The 26,627-nt window shown below is 45.8% G+C and overlaps 1 protein-coding gene across 1 annotated transcript in view; it reads right to left on the bottom strand.

Moving 5' to 3' along the window:
- The window catches only part of Wasf3 (WASP family member 3), a 94,668-nt gene that overhangs the window by 23,487 nt on the left and 44,554 nt on the right, over window positions 1–26,627 (bottom strand). The window contains exon 3 of the mRNA XM_059249412.1: window positions 9,719–9,861. Coding sequence (XP_059105395.1) covers window positions 9,719–9,851 — 133 coding nt within the window. The 5' untranslated portion in view covers window positions 9,852–9,861. The remainder of the gene's footprint in view (window positions 1–9,718; window positions 9,862–26,627) is intronic.

Raw genomic sequence — 26,627 nt, 5'->3', positions numbered from 1 at the left:
TTCTTGGCCACATACAACACTGTGAAAGATCCTCACAGTATGCAGCACAGAATCACACACAATCCAGTCACTTCACTTGAGCACGGCCCAGAAAATCAGCTGCCTGTCAAATAAAATTTTAATGAACTGGAGAGATGGCTTGTTCATTAAGAGCACTTTCTGAGCCAAGCGGTGGTGGTGGTGGTGCCACACGCCTTTAATCCCAGCACTCGGGAGGCAGAGCCAGGCGGATCTCTGTGAGTTCGAGGCCAGCCTGGGCTACAGAGTGAGATCTAGGACAGGCACCAAAACTACACAGAGAAACCCTGTCTTGAAAAACCAAAACAAACAAACAACAACAACAACAAAAAAAAACACTTTCTGCTCTTGCAGAGGACCTAAGTTCAGTTCTCAGCACCCACATGGCAGCTCACACCATCTGTAACTCCACTTTCAATGGTTCCAGTACCCTCCTCTTGCCTCCATTGGCACCAGGCACTTGCACATATGCATAAAAAACACTCATACACATAAAAAAGTAATAAAAAATAATAGAAACAGATGTTTGCACACACATGTTCACAGGAGCATTATTCAGTATGGCTAAGAGGTAAAAGCAACTCATGTGTTCATCAACAGATAAACGGATGATGAAGGAGAATATTCACCTTTTGAAGGCAGTGAATTCTGGCACGTTCCACGACATGGATGAGCCTTAATCACACTATGCTAAGTGAAACAAGATGGTCACAGAAAGGCAATCCTGTATGATTTCATGCACAGGCATTATAGAACAGACAAATTCTGACACAAAGTAGAACAGTGGTTACCATAGACTTGGGGAAGGGGGAGCATGGGTAGTTTAATGCAGCAATTTTAAGAAAATGACACCCCCACTCCCAAAAGGTTTTATTTTCTCAGGGTTATGGATAATTGTCATCTGTTAGGGGTTGGTTATAAGTTGTAATAGGGTTGGGCGCCAGATATTGCAGAGAATCCATAGATACTGATAAAGGAATTATTTATTATTTATATTGAGAAGAACAATTACTAAACAGGATAAGGCAAATCTGTCTCAGAGTCCTGGAAGGCTGATGGCCGGTCCCACACTGCTTCTGCTGCCTGAGTCAGCCCCATCATCCAAGCCAATGAGGGAGAAAAGAAAATGGCCTGTATATGTGCCCCTCAGGTCTTAAGCTAACTCAGAGGCCACGCCCTAAGGGCTGGGACCTCAAGGTCATAGATGGAACAGGTACCCACTACAAACAATGGTCAATTTTATGGTATCCATATTTGTCACAATTAAAACTAACCATGTGGAAGCCTTGAGGAGGCAGGTTGTTGGCACAGTGGAAGCTGCGTCTGAACGTCATCGACTGTAGTTAAGGAGATGGACGTGCTTTCTGGCCTCAGGGCCAAGCTGCTCCCACTAACTCCCCAGCTCCTGATTTACATAACAGCTTCCATTGAAAACTTTGCGAACACACACACCCAGGCTGTCCTGTGAATGCCGAGCAGCCACCAGGGCCGTGGCCACTACAGCACACTCAGGGACCAAAGTCAGCAGTTGCCTTGAGTGAACTGCTCTTGGGAAAGGCACTGGAGTAGAGAGGGTTTGGGAATCAAAGAACGAAAACATGAACCGAATCACGAGCTGGTTAACCTAAAACCAAGCCCTGCAAGGGGGGGTTTCTGTAGACATCAACACTGAGTTCCCATAATACCCAAGCTTATCTTGCTCCTGACTCACATAAAGCTAACACTGTTTTTAACTCACCAGCTTTCTGAGCACATGAACATTTGACCTCTGCACTACTTACACAGAGCTGGTTCTCAATGGCTTCTGAAGAGAAAAGACACGGACTGAACCAATGTCTTCTTGTTAATGAGTAAGCACACAACAGATGCTGCCCGTAGACTTGTTGAGAACATTAGCTAAAGGGGTCAAATGTTTCTACTACTTTGGGGGCACCTCAAAATCCCTAACAGGCACAGAAATGTGAAAGAAGAGCATTGCTCAGACCCTGTGTGAGGAACCCCAGTCTACCAGTGCTCTGTGTCTGAATGTGTGACATAACCAAATGGTACTAATTTGTTTTCTACTTGACCATTCATGGTTCTGAACACACAGGGATAGACATAGCTTGTGTGCACATGCATACACATACAGATGCACACACTCATGTTCATGCTTATGCATTCACATACACATACACACACACACACACACACACACACACACACACACACACACACGCCAAGGAAGCATCAAGAACTCTTCTTCTCACTTAGCTTTTATAAAAATCACTCTTATGGACAATGTGCACCACCAAGACAGATGTGTATACCGCAGTCTCTTGCAGAAGTCACAGCATCCTGTCAAAGCATGGTGAGTCCTGTTGAGAAAACTGTTCACTCTATGAGATGCTATATGAGCAGAAAATGATAGATGACATGTAGCCTCTACCATGAATACTTAACAACTTGGAGAGCATGAATTGATGGTATCTTTCCACTCAGAAGCTCTTGATTTATAACAAGATACAGAAATTAAAGACTTGCGTAATTAATGTTTTTCAGCTGCAGAAAGCAGATAAGTGGCTAAAAAGGAAGGAAATGGGAGGAAGTGTATTTTCTGGTGAATACGAAAAAAGTGTTGCCATTACAGTTTTCAACTTTCCAAAAAGATCTGAAATGCTGAATTCTACTAATATATATAGCAAGTCTAGTAAGAGCTAAAGTAAAGTAATTTGGGAGTGAGTTCATGTATTGAGGGAGTTACAAGTTATTCATTTGTTATTGACAAAGGTTCGGCTTCTGGGTTTATCAGGACCTGGCGAACCAATAACACCAGAGTGAGAGACATGTCCCCAAAATGCCAAAGTATAAAGACTGTGAAGGGATTCTCACCCATATTTGACAGCTGAGAATTTTCTTATTATTTTATGTGTATGGGCATTCTGCCTGTATGTATATGTATATGCATCACATGGCCTTGGGTAAATGTATCAACGGAAGCACAGAGGTTCTATCTGGGGCAGAACTGTCCAGCAGAAGACCGCAGTGCACTTGGTGTGTGTGAGCAACACCGAGGAGGCCAGGAGGGTTGCCGGGCCCAGAGAGTGGCAGAACAGAGAAATTCACGTCCGCCCTTGGGGGCGGTGGAGTGTTAGCAAGGTGAGACAATGGGAAGCTCTGTCCACCAGAGAGAAGGCGGTGATGGCTGGGATGGGGATACTGGCAGCAGGGGAGAGAGTGGGTGTGCAAAGTACGTATCTGACTGAACTCATTTACTACGGAGTGGACATCTGGTTTGAGAGAAAGGAGAAGCAAAGGTAGAAATTATACATTTGTGTTTCAGGCATATTGAATCTGATGTGCTTGTGAGAGACACCTAAGCAATGATATCAAGTGAGTAGCTGTATAAATGAATTTGAAATCTAGGGGAGAGGTCACAACTATAGATGTAAACTTTGAAGTCACAGCATAAATATTGTCAGAGTAGCTTCCCAAATGTTTGGAAAGAGGCAAATAAATAAATCTAATGGCCAGTCCCTAGAGCGTTTGTTCCAACAGAGAGGATGGGAAGATGAGACCATCCCAGGAGAAACATCACAGTGAGGTGTTCCAGACGCCAGGTGTAGACAGTCTCTCCAGACAGGAAGCTACCCAAGAACAAATGTCAATAACAGATCAAGTAATGTGGGTGAGACTGAGGGCATTAGCCACTTGGAAGTCTCTGCAAATGTTGATGTAGTTTCAAAAGACTGGACGGACAACACCTGAGTGGGAACAGGAGACAGGGAGGGGAGTGGAGGCTGCTGAGCCTGAGGAGTTCTCGAAGGAGCCTTGCTGTGAAGAGAATCAGCAAACAGGGGGAGGATGATCAAGAGATCTGGGAGCACTCACACTAGGTTCTGTGTGATGGGAGATGATACAGAACAGAGAGCTGAACAGGAGTGTGTGGGCTGCAGTGGCAGAATCAGATCCGACAGATGCATGAACGTCACATCCACGGTGAAGAGGGGCGAACAGTGTGAGTACAGACGCCAACCCGGGGTTGATTTCCTCAGAGGGAATGGAGTTCTCTTTTGTTTTATAAGTGAAATAAACAGCAAGTTCATGAGTGTACATGTGAGGTGGGAAGAGGAGATATGAAGCGGCAAGTCTAAAAATACAGACACTAATTAATGAAGAAATTACAGCAGCATCACTGAGCAATTTACCGTGGATTTCCATGAGTAAAGCCCACAAAGACATTGGTATTTTGTGTTCATTATCACTACGAATGTGTTTCTAATTCCCATCTTGGATTTTTCTTTGACCGGGAATACTTTAAAAAATATTGCTTGATTTTCCAATATTTGAAAATTATCTTAAAGATAATTATCATCTCATTATCATCACACTCTGATTTGCTATATTCTAGCAGATGTTCCATCTGGTGAATGTTACCTGGGAATTACAACAATGTATATTCTTTAAAAAAAGAAAAAAATTTATATGGGCTGGAGCGATGGCTCAGAGGTTAAGAGCACTGGCTGATCTTGCAGAGGACCTGGGTTCAGTTCCCAGCGTCCACATGGCACCTCACAGCCATGTGCAACTCCAGTTCCAGGGGATCTGATGCCCTCTTCTGGCCTCCATGAGCACTGTACATATGTGGGCCACAGAAATAAATGCAGGTAAAACACTCATATACATATAAATAAATTTTCAAAAATTTCAAAAGTATGTGCACATGTGCATGTGTGTGCATGCTGTCCTGCACATAGTGAGGTCAGAGGGCAAGTTGTAGCGGCCAGTTCTCTTCTCCCATCATGAGTTCCCAGTTACCAGACTTTTACGTATCTTCTTATGTGTGTATCTGTTATCTCATTCTTCCTTGGTGAACATGTACTGTTATTTATTCACTTTTAAAAAAGATTTTTTATTTTATGTGTATGAGTGTTTGCCTGTGTGTTTGTATATACACCATAGGCATGCAGTGTTTGTGGAGGCCAGAAGAGGGCGTCAGGTTCTCCTGAAACTAGAGTTACAGACAGCTGTGTCTGCCATGTGGGTGCTGGGAACTGAATCCAGATCTTGTGAGAGCGGCCGGTGCTCTTATGACTGAGCCATCTCTCCATTCCCCAGTATTTGTTTTCTTCTTGATTAGTTCCCTGCCTTGCTTACTATTGAGTTTTTAGATTTCTTTGATAAGTCTTTTATCAGATCTACGTACAAAACATATTTCTTCTATCCAGTGGCTCATCTTTCTATTCTTTAAAAAGCATCTTTCTTGGAAGTTTCTGGCTTTAATGAAGTTTCAACTTATAAAAACATTACACTATAATACCAGCAAGGAGCTGATTGCAAGATACTGCAATTTTAATTGAGCAGCTGGTTGAGAAGAGCAAGAGCTTGAGATCATTAATCAAGGAAGACGGTGGAGAAGCATTCTCGGTTTCATGCTAATTGGTGTGCAGAACCGACTGTCATTATCCGAAGGAAATGCCTCAATGCTCCTCAGCTGGACACCAAGTAACACAGAGTTAGCCAAAGCTGTGTTAGTGGGGCTTTGCTCCCTCACCCACTCTTCCAATCTCCTGTATTAGACTTAGTGCCATTCAGAAATCATCTGAAAATTCATGATGAAAACTTTGTAAATGTTACTGGATAAATTTCGAAGGCTTGTGGGTCTTTGTCTTTCATACTAACACTGCTCAAGTCACAAGTGTTCTTTCCTATGACTGTCCCTAGCCTTAGTAGCAGCAGCCAATATCCTCTCATTGAAAAGGCTTCCTAAAAACCCCACTGAAAAACAATGCTGCGAAAATCCTTTGTCTTGAAAGCTGGTGTTCAATTAGGCTGTAAAAGGAATGCGCTGACACCCAAAGGCACGGGAGAGCAGGGCTCGGATCCTGTTCAGTACACAGGACCAGAATCTCTCCAGGCTTTAAACAGTCTCTTCAATCCTCACTTTCGTGAGTTTCCAATAAACTTAGGAGGATCAGAATGAGTGATCAGGTGAGTAACAGAAACCACGATTCCTTGGGGGGTTTCTGGTGTCTTTGTCTACTCTAGAACCACAAGAAAATGGTGGGTCCCCAGGCCAGCCTCTGCTCTCAGAGAGGGACGGCCAATGTAAGATTAAGGCAAATCCTTTAGCTCCCACTAACACCCCCCACCATGATGGCCTGTCAGACAGCCTTTCTCTCACGCCTGTAGGAAATCCAGGTGCTGAACATCACCCATCTGGAACTGCACCTGAAAGTGTTAATGGTGGATGGCGGAAAGAGGGGTTGGATCTGATGGAGGAGGAAGAGGGATTGAACTGAAGGAAGGAGGAAGAGGGGTTGATCTGATGGAGGAGGAAGAGGGGTTGATCTGATGGAGGAGGAAGAGGGGTTGGATTGATGGAGGAGGAAGAGGGGTTGATCTGATGGAGGAGGAAGAGGGGTTGATCTGATGGAGGAGAAAGAGGGGTTGGATTGATGGAGGAGGAAGAGGGGTTGATCTGATGGAGGAGGAAGAGGTGATGGATTGATGGAGGAGGAAGAAGGGTTGGATTTGGTGGAGGAGGAAGAGGAGTTGATCTGATGGAGGAGGAAGAGGGATTGAACTGAAGGAAGGAGGAAGAGGGGTTGGATCTGATGGAGGAGGAAGAGGGGTTGATCTGATGGAGATATCAGCCAGAATCCTAATACCAAGACAAACAATAACGCCTTCTGATGATAAGTAGAAAAGACAAGACCATGAAAGACAGGGTCTAATGGAGTCAGGCAGGCCTGGAACTCTGTACATCCAAGAATGACTCTGAATTCCTGGTCCTCCCGCCTCCAGTTCCTGGTGCTGAGATTACAATCCCGTGCCACTTTGTCCAGCCCGATGATGGTATAATGGGGGTGGAGCCCACTGTGACAAAGGCAATACTGATCTCCTCCACCCCATTTAAAAATTACACTGTAAATTCTGATTCTGGTGCTAGCACAGCCCACTTTCTCACAGTGGCACACTCCTTGGGTAGAATGACAGAGGGCCAGTGCCGAGTGCAGAGATGGGGGCAGTGAGGCTGAGATTGGCCATAAATGCCTTGGAGGGGAAAAAAAAACCCAAGGGGAAGCCATCTCAGCCGTTGCCTAAGCAACCAAAATCAGGCTGCTTGGTTCCACTTGGCCTGCAGTCTTGCCCACCCTCATAGTCAGAAAGTCGCTGACGAGGACTTGAGGTGAGCAGCCCCCACCCCATCATACACACACACTTAGAACTCAGTCACCAATAAAACCCTCCGAGGAAAGACTCCTCACAGAGTGAAGCACAATGGGGGGGCACATTCAATGCAGGCAAGCAGAAGGAATTGCACAGGGCAAAGTGGAGGGCAAGTCCGAAACACATTGTAAGTGTGGTGTTTGAATGAGAATGTCCCCCACAGGCTCAGGTTTTGCTCACATGCTGTTTGGGGAGTCGTGGACCTATCTGGAGAGACAGACACCCTTGACTACAGCCTTCTCCTCACATCTGCCTGCTCTACAACTTGGGTTTCCAGGGTGGTCATCAAGGATCCTTATCCTGGGATGACATTTTAACAGCAGGTCCCATAGCTCATTGTGTTTCTTCATTCAAACTTCCTAAAATGAATGGATTGGCCTAGATTATCTTTTAAATGCAGACACACAGGTCTGCATTTGGTGGCTAGCATCTCTGCTTCATGTTCCAATCTCTACCTATGGGATGCTTCCTGGAATCTTGTTTTAATGCTCTCCAAGCGAGTCTGGAGAGAGAGAGGTTTGGGAGCCACTGAGGGAACTTAGGTAGGGACTGAGTGTCCTGGAGAGGCAGGTACCACTACTGGTCCAGTTGTGAGGCCCCAGAGGGTCAGTGGTGCACAGTGGTGCCAAGTCTCTGTTTGATCCTGTGCAATGCAACAAAATCCACTCCAGAGTAACAGATGGATTCACAAATGACAGCTTTAAACCACAGATATTATCCTATACTAGGAGGACTGACGTCTAGAATGGACTTGGTCTGTACAGGATTAAAGTCGAGCTATTAGCAAGGCTGTTCCTTTGGAAGCTCAGGAGAGTCCATTCCCCTGCCTTTGGCTTCTAAGGAGTGCCTGTCCTCCACCTTCAAAGGCAGGGGAGCTGATAGGAAACACTCTGGCACCAATTTTTCTACTGCTCCCTCCACATTTAAAGGAAGTCCACAATCCGTGATTTCCTGGGCCCGGGAAATATCCTTACCCTAAGGGCAGCTGCTTTATGAACGTTCTTGAGTGTTTAGCATATATCTACAGGTTTCAAGCACAGGGCGTGGCTGCACTTGGAGGGGGTGTGGGGGTACAGATCGCAAGAGCTGTGTGCAATGAATCAGGCAGGAAAGCCAGTTACACGGGACTGTGCCCCAACAGGCAGAATAAACCTGATTAATACAACATTCTGCTGAATGCCACAGTTCACGGGGTAGCCTGGTTATTAAATTTTTAAGTCCGTTTTTGTTACTTATACTTTGTCAGCAGACATTCTAGCTACAAACAAGAAAATAAACTTGCAAAAATACACAAAAGCAAATAGAGATGTGTGTCTATCATAACTTGCAAGAGATTTTTTTCTCTGTAATTATATAAATATATATATATATATATATATATACACACATATATATACATATATATAAAACCACTACCCCAAAGTTGACTGTAATTAGCTTAGATTCCTGAGGCAATCCATTTCAAAATACATGTTAATCAATTTCCAAAATCAATTTCCAAGTTATGTTTTCCATAATTTACAAATCTCCTTAAAAACATCAGTACCAAATATAATTCTTATAAAGAAATAGTCATGTGCAGTAGTTCTTTTCCAAAATAAATACATTAAGGTACACGTGAGTCAGTCTCTCTCTCTCTCTCTCTCTCTCTCTCTCTCTCTCTCTCTCACACACACACACACACACACACACACACACACACACATCTACCTTCTGTGCTTAAGGCTACCAGAATATAGAATTTCATGGAGATTTTCTAGCTCTGACCAGTTCCTACAGATTTTAAGTGTGAAAATCTGTCATCACTAAAAAGGAGTGGAGACAAGTGAGAAAAGAAGGTCAGGACGGAAAAGTCAAAGTGGGAGAAATATATAATTTCAGAAAGCTTTGAAGAAAAAAGCCTTTTCATGCATAGTTGAATTCCCAGAACAATCCCTTGGATATTTAATATTAACCTTCATTGATAGAGTGACGGAATCTCTCCTTCCTTAAGGGTGTATCCATTATCAATCAACTACATATATGTATAACACACATGACATGCATGCAATAATCAGCTAACTTGTTTACTTTCTATTACATTTCTATAATTGGGCAAACAGCATACTGTTACACTGCGATGCTAACTACTTTTCAACCTAACAGGTTAAAAAAAAAAAAACAACTTGGTCCTGTCAATTTAACAAGACAGTTCGCTAAAGAAAAAAATTTAATCTACAATCAAGTTCATCTTAAAAGGCATTAAAAATGAACAACATGCGAAGTCTACACATTTGGTCCTCTCTAGTGATGTGCAAGCTCATGTTTCCATGATGACAACTCTAAATGCAGAGGCAGGCTTCGGGAGCCTAGGGCAGACACACTCATTGGTCATGGCGGATGGAGGAGGATTCTTATCTCCACAGCTGCCACTCTTGAGTCAAAACCCACTGGGTAGTGTGAAGTCCATAAAATACCGCCAATAACCGGGGACAAAGTGGGGACTTACTCAGACTGCTTAGCTGGCGGATGATTGCGGCGAGAGTGCTATTAGTTACACATTCAAGCTCACTGGTGATTCCTTCCGGCAGAGCACCGCGGCACAGGTGCCGGGGTTCGATGTTCCTCTTCACTAAAGGCATGGCTGACAATCTAAAAATTGAAAAGATATATATGTTCTTTAAAAACAAAAAAAAGGTCATGGTTTCATTTAAACAAACCTGGAGTTTTAATTTTTTTGGAAATGGACTCTTGGCCAGGAATTTTAATTAGCCTTTCATTCCTATGTGAAAGAATTGGCTGGGCGATACATGTTTGATTACCTTAAAATTTCACAGATTTCAGATATACGTAGAATTCTCCTTTAATAGAAGAATACACTGTTCCTGGTACAGTTAAGAGCCTGAGCACACAAATCATTCCCTCGCTCCCTCTCCACTGAAATGACAGCAGACAGAAAAGAAAAGGGGCCAGAAAAAAAAAAATATTACAACCGGGCATGGTGATGCATGCTTTTAATTCCAGCACTTGGGAGGCAGAAGCAGGCAGATCTGTATGAGTTTGGGGCCAGCCTGGTCTACAAATCAAGTTCCAGGACAGCCAAAGCTGTTTCAAAAACAACCAACACCCTGTCTCAAAAGCGAACAAAAACAAAAACAAAACAAAACAAAAACAAACCCATTAGTATTAGTTAAAGCAAAATACAATCAGAATTCTTCATACATCTCTCCCAATGCTCAAGGACGCTTTGCAGTGCTCCTGTTATTATCACGGGGTGGGGGACTGCTGGCAGCCAGGAAGGTCTCTGAACGTCCCTTCCCGGTCACAGTTCCGTTCTCACTCCCTGAGACCCTGAGTGTCTGGCAGGTGTCCCCAGTCCTTTCTGTAGAGTTTACCACCTATGTATGAAGCCTCTAATCATATGGTTTAGTTTTTGATTGATTCAATATAACTGGAGTCATACCAAGTCTTGTGATTTTTCTTTATATAATGTTTGTAATACTTATTCTCAGAATCAGTTTATTTAATTTTCCTTGCTTTATAACAACAGGAGGAAAACCTAGCCAGCTTCCTGGGGCCAGTGAGGTCATGGACCTTAGAAAAAGAGTCTACAATGGCCACTGCTAGAGCAGCGTAACCCCTTACTGAAGTCTAAATCTTATCTTTCTATCACAGATAAGTGTAACGACCACCCCTCATCAAAGACAACTAACTCTCTTTACAGCAAATGGAGACCATCATAGAAAACCACAAATGAAGAGTATAGAGATAACAGATTGTGGGGAGTTCAACTCCAATGGATACGCACAGCTCCTGCATCTGTGGCTCAGGGAACATCGAGAAAGGAGGGGCAGAAAGATTGTAAGAGCCAGCATACCAGGAATTCCACTATGAAACAGCCTCTTCCAGAAACGGCCACATAAACAAGGCTGGAACAATGGCAATATCAATGGACAGGTCAACACTGGAGGGGCGACATTTTGCAGGGTCCCACTCTAGACAACAAATTACAAGCAACTGGTGACTTCTGGGAGAACAAGAATTAGCCTCTCCTAGGGATGAGCCCCACACTGGTTGTCCAGTGCAAGGTGGTCAGCCTTGAAATCATATGTACACACCAATAAAAATGGACTCAGCAGGGTGTACATAGAGAGTAATAATCAAATAAAACAAGGCTATCAATTTGAAAGTGGGGGCATGGAAGGAGATTGAGGGAAGGTGCCTGGGAGGGACTGGAGAAAAGAAAAGAGGGAATGATGTCATTCTACTGGAATTAAAAACATTTTAAAAATTAAGGACTCCATAGCATTCATTTCTATGGGTTTTTAATACTTCTATGGAATGTCCAGAAATATTTGTGAGTATTCATGAAAATAGACTACATATTCTTTCTTTCTTTCTTTGCTGTTCAACATTTGTTTTCACACATCAGCTCTGCCTATGCCACAATTTACTTACACATTCTACTGTGGAATGCTTTTGAGTCATTTTAAGTTTGAGTCAATTATAAAGGATGCTGCTTTGAAAAATAAACACACACGTGGACACATACAAGTGCACCAGCTGTCAGGTTTCAATGTCCTTCAAAGACTCAAGTGTAACAGTCCTGGAATCTGTAGAAACTTTAAGAAATGGGGTCCAGGACTCGGTCACTTCAGGAGTGCCGCTGAAGGAGGCTGGCAGACTTTAGTCACGTGCCCCTCATTGCAAGGTTCTTAGCAATGAGGTAAACAGTTTGTCCCACTATTGCCTCCAAGACACGTTACCTCACCAAAGGCCCAATGCAACATGCCGACCAACTGTGGAATGGAACCCTGAACTGTGAGCCAAATTAGCCTTTCCTCTTTGATGACTGACTCCGGCGTTTTCTAACACACCGAGAAAAGCTGACAGACACAGAACTGAAAACAAGAGACAGGAAGCTGCCACAAGACCAGACGGAGCACAGGCAGATCGCAGACAGACGAGGCTGTGCCACCTGAACTCCAGAACATTCCCGGCCCTCGCTCCCAAATGTTCAGGAGTCAAGGGCACCGGGTACTAAAGAAATGGGAATGGAATACAAGAAAATTAGAAAAGTGGCTTTTAAAAAATGCACTTAAAGATCCTTCTTCCCTTGCTGGGAATCCCCTCTTCCGCCCACTCGGCATGACGCTGGGCACAGGAACAGAGATGGGAAATGCAGACAGTCAGTAGAGCAAACATCTTAACTGCCCAGAACACTACACGTCGGAAAACTCCCTACCCAGAGACTGGGATATTTCCCCCAGGGAACATATGAAAAAAAATCTATAAACACCGACACTGGTTTCTCCCTACTAAAATGACAGCCAGGTCACCCTGCAGTAGCACTTGTCAACAGTTCCCCAGGCACACATGTTCAACCAGCTTTCGGGGCCACAGATTTCAATAAAAGGCAGTCACAGCAGGAAAGAGCTCCCCAACAGGACCCATTTCCACCTGTCTCCCCCCACAATATATTATATATTTTTAAACAAAGAACTGCTTTCCCAAGAGGAGATGGGATTCTTTGTTTTTTTTTCAAACATTTTTCAAATGTTTTATTTCATGTGTATAAGTGTTTGCCTACATGTCTGCAGATGCACCATGTATGTGCAGTGCCCCAGAGGCCAGAGGAGGCATTGGAGCTGGAGTTATAAACAGTTGTGAGCTATCATATAGGTGTGGGAATTGAACTCAGTCCTCTGGAAGAGCAGCCAGTGCTCTTAACTGCTGAGCCATGTCTCCAGCCCCCACACATAAATCATAAATGCAATCAGAACTCCACACGCATTGAAAGAGGTTTATGAGTTTCATACATCGCTCCTTATGCAACACTAGAAAATCCAACCACTGAGATGAATTTTCAATTTCACAAGCTTCTCCTATTGCTTTTCCAACCTCCAGGAAGAGAAGCCCAGTACCTAGATGACTCTTGTTAGCAGTTAAATCAGTCCTGACACACTGATCTGGGATTCCTATGGCTCAAGGGAGATTAATAACCTATGTTTAAGCCCATGTAGTTGAGTTTTCTGTTACCTGAAGCAAAATGTACTGTCAGCCAGTACAGTAACTAAATGGCATGCTGCATGGACAGAAGCCAGGAAGTTGCATGTGTGGATCAACCCTTGATTCTCTTCCTCCTCTCTTCATGAGCTCGGAGTCCACTGACTCCAAAACAATAACCTTCTGATCGCCTTCCAGGTACCCATGAGATGCATGGTGCTGAGGATGCAACAGTGGGGGGAAGATGTGCAAGGTCTGCAGAGACCTTCCTCCAGGGGAGCTTTAGCAGAGAAGTGGGACATTGGCCAAGTCATAGTGTTGATGTGCCCACTGCGATGGCAATAAAGCAGAGGTCGGGAGCTTATGAAACCTTGCAAGGACATGGTGCTGAGCAATCTCAGGGCTCATGGGCACTCTCTGTGACTGTGACTGATGAATTTAAACCTAGGGAATGCATGACGGCCAACTTCCAAAAAGCCCATAACAGAGACTATGTGAGGGAAGAGGAGGAGGAGGAGGAGGAGGAGGAGGAGGAGGAGGAGGAGGAGGAGGAGGAGGAGGAGGGAGTCAAGCCATGAAGAATTAAGGAAAAGTTTTGTTGAATCACAGCTTGTTATTTGCTATTTTTGCCTTAGTCTACCATGATGGCAATTGAGCACACTGATGATATTTCAGACCAAACTACCTCATCCATTCTGGTACATGTCTATGCACATCACTTCACCCATCTGCACTTCAGATGCCTTTCTAAAAAGTGGGGACAATGACATTTCCCCAAGGGGAACTGGGGCTGTGTGTGCCTCCACACATACATCAATCACTCAGGAGACTGACTAGTATGAAGTAACACTAAACAGTAACTGGTCATAATAACTGCATTTATACACCAATGATTATAATTTTAATTATTAGTCTCACTGTAATGAGAACAGTTGGCTGATGAAGGGCAGATCCAAGAAAATTCTCAGCATTATTTGCAAAATATCATTGAAGAGTACATGTTCACTGTGGGTGTGCTAAAATATGAAATTCCATATAGTAAAGTCTCTGAGTAAAGGGGTAAAAGATTTATTATGAATTAATGTTTACTTGTGGGAGAATCATTTAAAACAAGGCGGTAAGTTATCACGGTGAGCTACAAAACTAGGGTTCCTTATGAGGAAGAAAAAAGAAGGGAACCCATGAGTATGCCTGTGTTGTGTGACACTGATCCCAGGAGATGGGGACAAACATCTGCTCACTCCAGATTAGGGAAGCAGACAGACCAAAGGACACCACTACAGTCAAGCGTGGTGAACCACGGAGGTGACTAGTGTTACTCAGGAGCAGAAATGACTCACCCAGTCTGGACGACCGCTCACAAAAGCTGCTGCACAACTTATGGCTGGAAGGTTCCTCCCTGGCGGCTAGCTCTCACGGTGCCAAAAGGTACTAGACAGTTGCTGACAGAGAAAGGTCACCAATGTTTCTACCCAGCTGTGCACTCGACCGGTTACAACAACTACCGGCCAGGTACGCTTGCTGATGCAACAGTAGCATGACTTTTGTGGGAATAATCAACTTTCTATTCCTTTCCATAGGAGGGGACTCATGCCTCGACTGTAAACCTGGTCAAGAATCTGTGGCTGGTGATGTCATAGGCCCCAGGAGAAAACCACTACTGCTGTTTTGTGAATGGACACGAATTGCCTTCTAAATGTTTGTGTTTATAGCCACAGACTAGTTCTGCTCTCAGCCTTCATCAGAGGAGCTCCTTTCTGCAATGATGGGGGTGAACGCAGACTCACAACTCATCAAAGCGCTGAGAGTCACTGACTGGTAGGCTTGATCCACAAGCTATCTCTACCCGCCTCCAAGACTGGAGAACATCCTGGGAGGAAGTCCAGGAGGAGTGACGTAAAACAGCATCTGGTCACGGCACTGCCTTTGCGCTCCTGAACTCGCCACAGCTGTGGTTACCTGCATAAAACCTGCACAGGACTGGGCTGGTCACCATGCTATCATGCATGGAGGAGGAGCCAATGAGGCCCATCCCTCACAGACTATGGGACTATGGGCAGCTAATGGGTGCTGGGGTGAAGCATCGACTGTAATGGGATTGCCCATGATTCATGAATAACCTCCACGGATGCTCATGCAAACAATCTTAATTTAACTCTGTGGGACACACACATGCCCACGCGTGTGCACACGTCCCAAGGGCCATGTTGGGAAGGAGGATGTCAGCAGGACAGGGAGGTAGGTGAGACACAGATGTGAAAATGACCAAAGTTCGGTGTATGCGTGTATGAAACTGCCAAAGAACTGAAAAAAAAATCAGAGCAGCAAAGGCAGAAGAGAGGGCCAGGGCTTCTGAAGAGGAAGCTGGGGAGCCGATGAAGCAGAGGCCAGACAGGATCGCGCTCCCACGGCCTGCTGAGACTGCCTAACACTCACTGCCTTCTCAGTCCTTTATCCCCCACAAAGTGTGACACTTGGGTTGGACATCTGTTCGGAATTCAAGGCCAAACTTTTAACCTTGGACCTGCCAGAAACATGGTCGGTACAGAAACCTTCCGGACAGGAAGTCATCACCCACATCTATTTGGACTGAACCCTAATCACACATGTATCGCTGGTGCCTCACTTTCAAGTCTATACCTTAGCTAAAATGGGTTCCATTTTCTCCAGAGCTAGTCACTACCTCCCAGGCTGGGGGTTAAATGTGCACACTTGTTCTTTCGGCCAATCAGGCAGCTGGCTTGGACTGATTCCCACCAAAAACAAAACAAAACAAAAAATGTCTCCCACATATACCTGTACAAGTCTGTATCCTGTGCCTTCCTATCCCATCCTGCCAAAGGGTACAACATCTTCGTCGATCCGAGTGGGCTGCTGGCTAAGTGATGTGTGGTACAGGGAGGCTCATGACTTCCTTGGGAGATAGATGTAAAGGCTAACCTGAGACTAACAGAATGTTTTTAGGGCACAAATGAGAAAAGTTTAGTGCCTCATAGTCCTAGTGGAATATGGGCTTTTCAGCCCACCCTCCCAAGAGCTGCCAATCCCTAGAAACAAACATCAACTAAGTGTGCTCTTAAGTACAGCTCTCCAGAACGAGAACCTCATACCCACTACCTCCTTTGCCAGGTCCCTGCCCTGGACTACTGCCCACCTCCCCTAATCCATTCTGGGCCACCTGGCAAGACTGCTACCCACAGCCCCCATAACCCAAAGACCACAAAGTTATTCAAACCAGCAAATTCCGAGTCTGCCCTACCTCAGAGATTCTTTCCCACAGAGACTATGATGAAGGTCTTGTTCAGGGTCCCCGTCACCCTCACCTCCTGATGGATCAGGTGCTTCCCATTCGGTATGGCCAACCCTGCCCTGCTGGGAACCGTCTTTGTGGTGGTAACTGTCTCAATGGCTGGTGTCCCTGCATCTGAAGTGTTCACTCATCACACTATACAGCAATAAGGAGGTCTGAGGATGAAGAAGACGCAGCAACTTGACACTTCCTTTTTTCCCACTTGAAACGTATTCCTGCAGCCTGCAGGAATGTCTGCGACTATTACAGAGAGGCCTGCAGCTGCCTTTGCTCCAAAGTGATCCACATCTAAAAATTCTGCTCACTCCGATGCCACGAATGGCCCTCAGCACAGCCTGATTCCAGAAAAAGGAGTCTGTTGGTTATTCAGTCACATGCTTATGTATCGTTTGTTTCCTCTGCCTACTGCTGTTCTAGAATTTCAGCCTTGACTAATCTCTCAACTGTTTCTCCCGTGTCTCTCTCTCTGAAGCTCCCACACACATGTAAACAACTGACAACACACACGGGACTGAAGTCCCTACCTGCAACTTTAGCAAGATAGTTTTTCAATCCCACTGTAAGCAACACTTTCTGGGCCAATGTGAAGTCCTTGCACACTTTTCCCAGGTTGCCTTTATTTTATCTGACACTAATTCAGTCTTGAATTAACTGAGCACAAGAATGAGAAAGGAAAACCAATGCTGGGTTGGTCATTACCCCTGAGAATGCTTTACAAATGACAAAGATAAACAGTTGATTAATCCAACTGTCGCCCACAGAAGAGCTCAGCACGAGTCTTTATTGGAAGAACCAGGATGCATCAAACCATGCTTTTAAGTCTGTCTGTCTGCTAAGTGTGAAGCAAAGGTTGCCAGAGAAATTTTTATGGGTTATCAGGGGCTTTGTGAGGAATCAGTGTTAGCGGTACGGTTGATTTGTCCCACTTGTCTGGGAAATGGTCTCAACTTAGCGAGACAACCTAGATCCCAGAACTGTGAACTAGATCTCAGACTCCTAGGAATCTGGAAGTGGGACCATGATGCCCAGCTTGGAGTGACTGCACTCTTTAATGGAGGAGATGGACAGATCTCCCTGCATGAGACAGATGGACAAAGTCTGCAGCGAGAAACTGGAATGCAACCCCTGAGCAACTGGCAAAGGCGGGAAAAGCCAGGGTCCCTGCACCTCTGCTGCGTCACCCTCCTGGAGAATGACGGAGCAGGGAGGGCGCTCTGTCCCTGCAGGGCTGGCCTGCACTTCACTGGAGTTCTGGCTTCCTCAGTGCCGCCCGCCCTGCCCCACCTCATCCCGGTTTCAGAGGGACTTCCTTAATCACACCTTGGCCTTGGTTTCTCAGACAAAAACTAACACAAGTGACCCCAAGAATGGTGAAGAGTGCAGAGGGTGTGTGTGTGGGGGGGAGAGATGTGGGGATTTAGGACTTGCCTGAGTACCACTCTGCAGGTGAGGGTGAGGGACTGATGCCCTAGCTGATAGGTAACATGCAGTCCTTGTCATGTGGTATGATTCAGTCACTGACGATTTCACTGGGTAACCTGGAAAATGTCCTGGTGGAGGGATATGGCATGGCGGGGCCACCGTACAGACATCTGAAAGATACAGAGGAGACACCAGCCACAAAAGAGCAAGGCAGCCAGTGACAGCTGAGCTGTTCTCCTCTTCCATGGAAAGTCAACGAGAGACTGAAAGCTGTGAATGAGCAGATCATGGCCAAGGATGAGAACCATAAAGCCTTGCTGGCCAAGTAAAAGGGGTCCTCTCAGGACATGTACCTGAAGCGCAGACACAATGGGAAGCTGTGGGCTAAAGATTCACCTGTGGAGTTAGGAGTTGGGAAAGTCTGCCAGCCAAGACAGGAGCAGCATTTGGGCCCCAGTGGAGAAACCTGGCATCCTGAAGACTCAGAGGGGACATGTAGGCAGATGTGTAAGATGCTGCCGAGTCCAAACTCCTCCAGCAGGTGCTGTAGCATAGATCCTTCCCCTGTAACAAGGTGGTGACTAGGGGCAGACAGTGGCATAACCCAGCCTCGGAAGGGCAGAGCCCAGTAAGAAAGAAAGACATCACTGGGCATCATGCTGATTAATCAGAAAGGATGCACGGTGGCTGATATGCTGGAGGTCTGTGTCTTCAAAGGGTGACAGATAAAGTCTACAGAGAACCTTAGAATGTTGACCTTAGAATGTTGGATGGGATCCAGTAGTCAAGGCTGTGATGGGCTGTCCTCTCTGTGGTGGTTTGAAAGAAAATGGTCCCCTAAGGAATGGTACTATTAGAAGATGTGGCTTTGTTCAAGTAGGTATGGTCTTGCTGGAGAAAGTGTGTCACTGCAGAAGTAGGCTTTGAGGTCTTATATATGCTCAAGCCATGCCCAGTGAGACAGACCACTTCCTGTTGCCTATAAGTGAAGATGCTTCATCTCCAGTACCTGGCCTACAGGCCACCAAGTTTCCCACCATGATGATGATAATGGACTACACCTCTGCACTGTAAGCCACCCAATCAAATGTTTTCCTTTATAAGAGTTGCTGTGTGCTGCAGGTCACAGGAAAATGTAATGGAATCCAGCTGCTATCACAAAAGCTACTACTTGGAAAAGTCTTTGACTTTTCAAAAGGTCAAGCCATGGCTTAAGAAGTCTTGGAGATATTTTAACTTTTGTGTATGTATTAGCTGATTCCTACAATGATTTTCTTGTATGCTATGTGTGCTTCCAAGAACTCCTAACAGTTCATTTATCTAAAATACCTATCAAGCATCCAAGGCCAAACGATCCTCTGAACTAAGGTAACATCCTTATGGAAACAACGCCTGTCTCCTAGGTCAGGCGGATAGCTTTATTTCTTGGGCAATTTAAGCTGAGACCCTCCTTTCTTATACAGCCTTACTAACATTATAGACTCTGCCATCACTTCAGAGAAGGCCCTTGGTACAAAGCTTTTGGTGTGTCACCAGGTCTTGTTAGAGACCACGCAACGCCAAGGGATTCCCAGAATGAGTGGAGTTCTGTCAGCTGAGCCAGCAGCACCCGAGACAGAGCCAACAGGAGCCCTGTGAGCATCAGGTCAGACCTCCCAGTCTCTACTGGAGTGGCAGACTCACATGGCCAGCTGACGGAGCGGAGCGGAAGCCGCAGCCTGGTGTTCACAGTGGTGACTCAGCATGTGGGTGCTGGTCAGAACCAGCACAGCTGCAATGGGAACGGGGTGACGGGAGACAGCAGAGGAGGAGCCGACAGGAGCTGCTACAGGCGGGCAGTAACCGGCTTGTCCACCCGCTATGCAGAGAGGTAGTCTGGTTCAAAGGTTACCGGACAAGCTAAGTTGGGTTTCTTAAGCAGGTCATGATAAAGGCATAAGACGTTATGTTCTGCAAATTAACAAAATTAACCACCCCCAAACAATGTCCCACAATGCGAGAGAAACTGAATATGAAGCCAATAAAAGTGCCTGTCTGAGGCAGTGGTTCCCATGAGCTGGTCCAGTGGATTCCTGCACAAGGTCTCAGGAAGTGTGAGACTTTAAGTATGATAACTAAAAATTCTGAATTACAGAGCCTTTCTGGAAGGATAAAGAAAACCAGATGAACTCATCAACTGGGAAGTGGGCATCCCATCATCCCACTCAAGCCTCCATGCGGCCTACAAGAAAAGGGTTCCACCCTGCTAGGTCTAGTCTACTCCTATGCTATAAACTCAGGAGACAAATTTTCAGCTCGCTGTTTCAAACACGTGTCGGCTCCATCCCAGAACACATCCACATGATGTAGAATACTGGATGACACTCATCTTCAACTACATTAGCAATGCTGAACCTAACACCTAAACATTTCTTTTCTTATGTTTCTTAAATTCTTTTTATATTAGATTTTTTTAAAAAGTTGCTTATAATATTTAGTATTTTTGTCTATTCCTATATGGTAAAGCAATATTAATCTTGGTAGTATTATCTTTTAATCAAGTTATCTTTCCTGGGAATTAGAGCAGGCTAGTCCATGGTTGTAGCTGTAAGATCAAGCTGGCTAAAAGACCAACTAAAATTAAAAGGCAGTAGGTTTTTTTCAAAGACTCCAAACAATAAAGTAAGCTCATAGGCTACAAGTAACTGTTAGTACAGGAGGAAACAGGCAATCAATCAAGCATTTTCAAAACTGTAAATTTTGTTGTTTAAATGATCTATTTCTCTCATTTGCTTTAGCCTTCCAGTGTTCTTGATTATTTTAATTTTAGATTACTCCTGGGACCTGTTACATGTCATGACAAATACAGACCAAAAAACCAAATCTGGATGACACTGGCTGGTAGGTTTTGATAGGATCCAATAATTGTAGTTTGTTTTCTAATGGCTTTACCAGACATGACCATCTCCTGAGGAGTGGCTATTCTGCCCAGCACCTCATCTACATCAGTTCCCAGGAATGAAACATTCCTAGTGATGGGGACACTAATAATATTTAATAAGTTATATGCAGTCCCCACATGCACAAAACGTTGATACATGGCCAACAGGGGGGGAACTGTGAGCCGAAGTCCCCCCAAAATCTCACTGGCCACTGATCCTTCTGCAAGGCTGACTGACCAATCAGAACCTCACTGACTGCAGAGAGGTTGGAATACTGCAGGTCCAGAACCTAACTACAGTTTATCTTGTATGTACAATACACAACATACCTTCAGCCCGCTAAACAACCAACCATTCCTTGTCCACTTCTGTGTCTGATCTTCCATTCCGTGACTAACAGAGGAACCTCCTGGAACAGATTAACTTAACAAAACCCTAGTTTTCATCAGGCAACATCTAAGAAGCCACCAAACAGCATCCGAAGTCACAGCTGAGACTTCCCAGCTTTGCTGTAACCCGAAGCCTAACATTTTCCATTTGAAAATGCTTTGATTTATGACTGTCTTTGTTCTGTTACTATAAAAACATCATCAAACGATCACCATATTGGAACATATTATTTAAGATAACCTGAGTCTGTGTTCCTGGGCCACGGTCACTCACATTTCACTCTACAACTGACTGCCTCTTAACCCTTGTGAGGTGAGAGTTGTGTCTGTGGGCCGAGGGTTCCTTCATGATAAAACAACAACAACAACAACAACAACAAAGAAACCAAGAATAGAGGGACTGTAGCTCAACAAAACAAGGGCACACATGAAAACCCTGGCCAGCATGGTACCAAATGGGGAAAACATCAAAACCTCTCCACTAAGATCACAGGAAGACTTCAACACAGTGCTTAACATCTTCGCTCTAGCAGTGAAACAAGAGAGGGAAATCAAAGGGTTAAAAACAGGGAGGAAGGAGCAAGGCTGCCCCTATTTGTAGATGATGTGATGCTTTACACAAGCGACTCAAAGGCCCCATCCGTTTGCAAGACCTGGCAGGGCTAACGATTCTGTCTTTTCTATTCCTGATGGGCCAGTGACCTTTAGTGTGATTGCTGCATGCCAGGCAATTAAAACTGCAGCATGTGGTAGAGCTAAATTGGGTGGCACAGAGTGCATTACACACACTGAACTAGGTCTGTCCGTGCTGCAGATGCTGGCTTTCTAATTACATGAACTTGTAACTCACCTCTCAAGACAAGCGGTCCCAGCGGCATCCTGTGGTCACACTGCGAGTGACATGATGCTGACCAGAGCCACTCTGCCTTTCACCTAAGGGTGCCCTTTCTGTCCCAAGGGTCAGGACTCAGTCTAGTTGTATTTGCCTCTGTGTTACGGTACCCTGGGTGGAGTCAAGGGCCTCCTGCTATCTCCCAGGAGACAGCGATCACTAGCTCTACCTTCCCACAGTCAAAGCAAGGACTTGGCTTCCTGAACTCCCACTAGTCACATGGTCCTCTGCAGTCATGCTGTCTGAGCATAGCCTCTCTGTTACACTTTAGAGAAATGCAATCTGAGTGGGCAGAGGGACCATAAAGATCACACTCACCAAAGTACTGCACTGGGCTAACTGGTTCCCTCTGCTGTCCACAGTGTGGTCTGACGTCAGTTTGAGAACTGGAGAGGCCCTTGACTTCCAACGCGATGCTCTCGTTTTCTTTCCTTCCCTCCCAATTTAACTCTCATTTGCTATGAACGTCAACTCCAGCAGGTGAAAGATAAGCTGGCTACATTTCTACTGTTCCATTTGTATCTGAGATTTTATCTCACTAACGGATGACCTGCCTGGATCCTCACCTCCCCACACTGCCTTGTAGCTGACTGTGTGCATGACCTAAGATTCCTGTCTCACTCCCTTCTGCACTTTCCACACACACAATTAGCTTTTGGCTGGCCACTGTAGAGATGTAGATATTTGTGCCATAGCCTACACTTGCTCAGGCCAGAGGAATAGTCCCGAGTCTCTGTGGGCCAGGATCCAGTATGGCCTCTTGTGACACTGATTCTATTTGGTAACTGTGAAGAAACTGAGTGGGCAAGACGAGAATGCACAGAGTCGCTAAGGAGACTCAGTGAAACGCTGTTGCCAGGCCAAGGAAAAGTGTGATTTCCCACAGGAGGAGGGAGAAACTTCTCGCTCTCCTTCAGTGCTCCATGAAATCTAGTCTCCTTTCAAGCCCCGGCACACGCCAAATGTATGTATTTCTTGACTAAAATGAGAGATGTATGACTAGGTGTGCATGTCAACAGGTATGTTTAGAATGATAACAATTATTTATAGGAATTATTTCAAAAGTTTTATAATCAATAAAAACATCCCTGTGTAGGTTTGTCCTTCATGTTCCAATTCATAGAAATCAAGAGCCACATTTCAAATGCCTGAATAATGCTGCTGAGCTACAGATGACAGACAACCCCCAACGGTTAAAAAGCAACAAAGAAGCCACAAGCTAAACACGTGCTGGGGGCTGTGCTGGTCAGCAGGCATGGCTAAGAGACCTAGCAGAAGAGGGAAGGAAGTCCCATCCAGGAAACACAAATGGCTGGCAAACAAGAGAGCAAACGAGGGTCCTTCCCTCGAAATAAAAACAGCAGATGTCAATCAACCAGGATCTTTCCCTTGGGAGGCCAGCAAACTGACAATCAAGCCTGCACCTCCCTCCCTAAATGATGGGCTCCTTGCTACGGCTGCCACTACCATCCTAAAGGGTCCAGATGGTCCGCAGAAGCCCAGATCAGCCCAGATCAGGCATGGCTGCCGGGAGCCCTGGCTCTGAATTCCGGACCTCTGAATCTTAGCTGCCACAACACCTGTCACGGCTTCTACTGCAGCTGAGGGTTCCACTGAGCGTGTGAGTGTACAGGTTGTCCTGAGGATCGATCTAGGCTATCATTCTGACAGCACAGAAAAGCCCCTTCCAGGCACCATCACTTCTGAAGTTGTTATAGCAACCACCAGGTGGTCTTAATTCCTGTCTTAGGGTTCCTGTTGCTGTAATAAAACACCACAACCCCAAGCACCTTAGTGGGAAAAGGATTCATTTCAGCTTACAGTTCCACATCCTAGTCCATCACTGGAGGAAGTCAGGGTAGGAACTCAAGCAGGGCAGGAACCTGGAGACAGGAACTGAGCAGAGGCCATGGAAGAGTGCTGCTTACCGGCTTACTCAGTCTGCCTTTGTGTACAACACAGGACCACCAGCCCAGGGCCAGCACCATCCACAGTGAGCTGGGCCCTTCCACATCCATCATCTGTTGGGGAATATTATTTTAAGGTGTGTTACTTCTGTTTATGTTGCATTTGTTTAACTCTGTGAAGCTGTGTTACTGTGCCTGTCTAAAACACCGGATGGTCTAATAAAGAGCTGAACAGCCAATAGCAAGGCAGGAGAAAGGATAGGCGGGGCTGGCAGGCAGAGAGAATAAACAGGAGGGGAAATCTGGGAGAGGGAGATCTAGGAGCAAGAGGAGGAGGAGGAGGACATCAGGGGCCAGCCACCAAGCTTCACAGCCAGCAACGGAGTAAGAAAGAAAGAATATACAAAAATTGAGAAAGGTAAAAGTCCAGAGGCAAAAGACAGACGCGTTAATTTATAGTTAAGAAAAGCTGGCAAGAAACAAGAAGCTAAGGCCGGGCATTCATAATTAAGAATGAACCTCCGTGTGTGATTTATTTGGGAGCTGGGTGGAGGGCCCCCAAAGAGTAAGAAAACAACAAACAACAATCATCAGTCAAGAAAAATTCCCCACGGGCTCGCCACAGGCCAGTCTGACAGGGGCATTCTCTCAACTGAGTTATGTCAGGTTGAACTAAATCTGTCCAGCACCATTCCTGGCTCGTTTCCCTCAGCCCTGTGTGCAGTGGTCCCTCTGTAAGTGCCCTGGACACAGGCTCAGCACTCCAGCTATCTCCACCCACACTACAGCCATTTCAGGTGGCCTAACTCTGGTCTGTGACCAGCATCCCCCATCTATGACAGCCAGGGTAGGTAAGCCCAACGTGCTTGTTCAGGCTGGCATGGCCATACAGGAAGTCCACAGTTAGTGAGCAGCAGCCTGTGCATGAGCCCACCCTTTATGATTATAGAAGCGGCATCCATCTTGTCCTCCCTGGGCCAGTGTCAGACCTGTTCCAAGCAGAGCAGCTTATGTAAACCCCAGTCTAGCCATGTTCTGAAGGTTTTATCATCTGCTCACGTCTGCGTCAGGGATTGAGTGGGCTGAGTTCCTTTCACTGAGAGCTGGTAACACCAGGAGCTACCGGCTTTGAAAATGCCAAGCAGGCAGAGAGTTGTGAAGAGAGCTGCCAGGAGCTCCTGGCTCTGGCTGGGGACAGCGACAGAGAGCTGCTCAGAGGGCGGCCAAGAGCAGCCGTCAACCCTAGCTGCTGACAGCTGCTGGTAATGAGAGCTCAGAGCTGCTGAGGCCAAGAGCCGCGAGCCGCTGACACGTGAAGCCCAAGGCTGGAACACTTAAGAAGATGGACTTTGCGTTTGCAAGACTTCGACCCGATTTAAGCAAAAGAACAGCAGCTGACTGATGCCATTTAAACCTGTCTATGCCACATTCAGGATTAATGTGTGTACTGCTGCACTATTCCACCGCACAGGGCACTCAGAGGGAAGGGCACACTGTGTGTGCACTACTGCACTATTCCACCCCACAGGGCACTCGGAGGGAAGGGCACACTGTGTGTGCACTGCTGCACTATTCCACCCCACAGGGCACTCGGAGGGAAGGGCACACTGTGTGTGCACTGCTGCACTATTCCACCGCACAGGGCACTCGGAGGGAAGGGCACACTGTGTGTGCACTGCTGCACTATTCCACTGCATAGGGCACTCGGAGGGAAGGGCACACTGTGTGTGCACTGCTGCACTATTCCACTGCACAGAGCACTCGGAGGGAAGGGCACACTGTGTGTGCACTGCTGCACTATTCCACTGCATAGGGCACTCGGAGGGAAGGGCACACTGTGTGTGCACTGCTGCACTATTCCACTGCACAGAGCACTCGGAGGGAAGGGCACACTGTGTGTGCACTACTGCACTACTCCACCCACCACACAGGGCACGCTGACACAGCTTTTATAAAATGTCTAAACGTCCTACCCAGGCTAAAGTAACTGACTTATTTCAAGTGACTTAGGAATAATTCTGGAAAATCATCCATAGCCACTAGATAGGTCACATAACTATTCCAAGCAGTTGGGACCAGAACTCAAATTTCTTCCACTCCACACTGCAAAACTTCATAAAAAACGAGTAAAGATTTGGGAAGCACTAAGCAGAAATCAACAGCCATAATATGTGACTTATAGTGCTATACAATATGACTCAAATGATAAACACCATACAAGCATACACATGGGCACACATGCACACACTAGTGAACATGCACACATGAGTGTGCACACACGTTCCCCACAAGCACACACACAAGCACACGCATACCTGCACACTTGCATGTACATGTGCTCACACATGGACACACACACATTTAGCAGACAATGTCTACTGGCATTCAGCATCCATTCCTATCCGCAGTCCTCTTGTTAGAAATGAGTTGCTATGGTCCATCTTCAGTATGAGGCGCACTGAGAATTCATCAGCGTTACAGGTGCTGAGGGAACAGCCCCTTCCCCTCGCTGTTGGCCCCTGCCTGTTTCAGAACTCTTGAGAGAGAGTCGCAGGCTGGATGCTCTGTGAC

Source organism: Peromyscus eremicus, chromosome 23 (assembly GCF_949786415.1).
Source record: "Peromyscus eremicus chromosome 23, PerEre_H2_v1, whole genome shotgun sequence".
In the NCBI taxonomy this organism is placed as follows: domain Eukaryota; kingdom Metazoa; phylum Chordata; class Mammalia; order Rodentia; family Cricetidae; genus Peromyscus; species Peromyscus eremicus.
The sequence above is the reverse complement of the archived record's forward strand: the minus strand, read 5'-3'. Positions and strand labels throughout refer to the sequence as shown.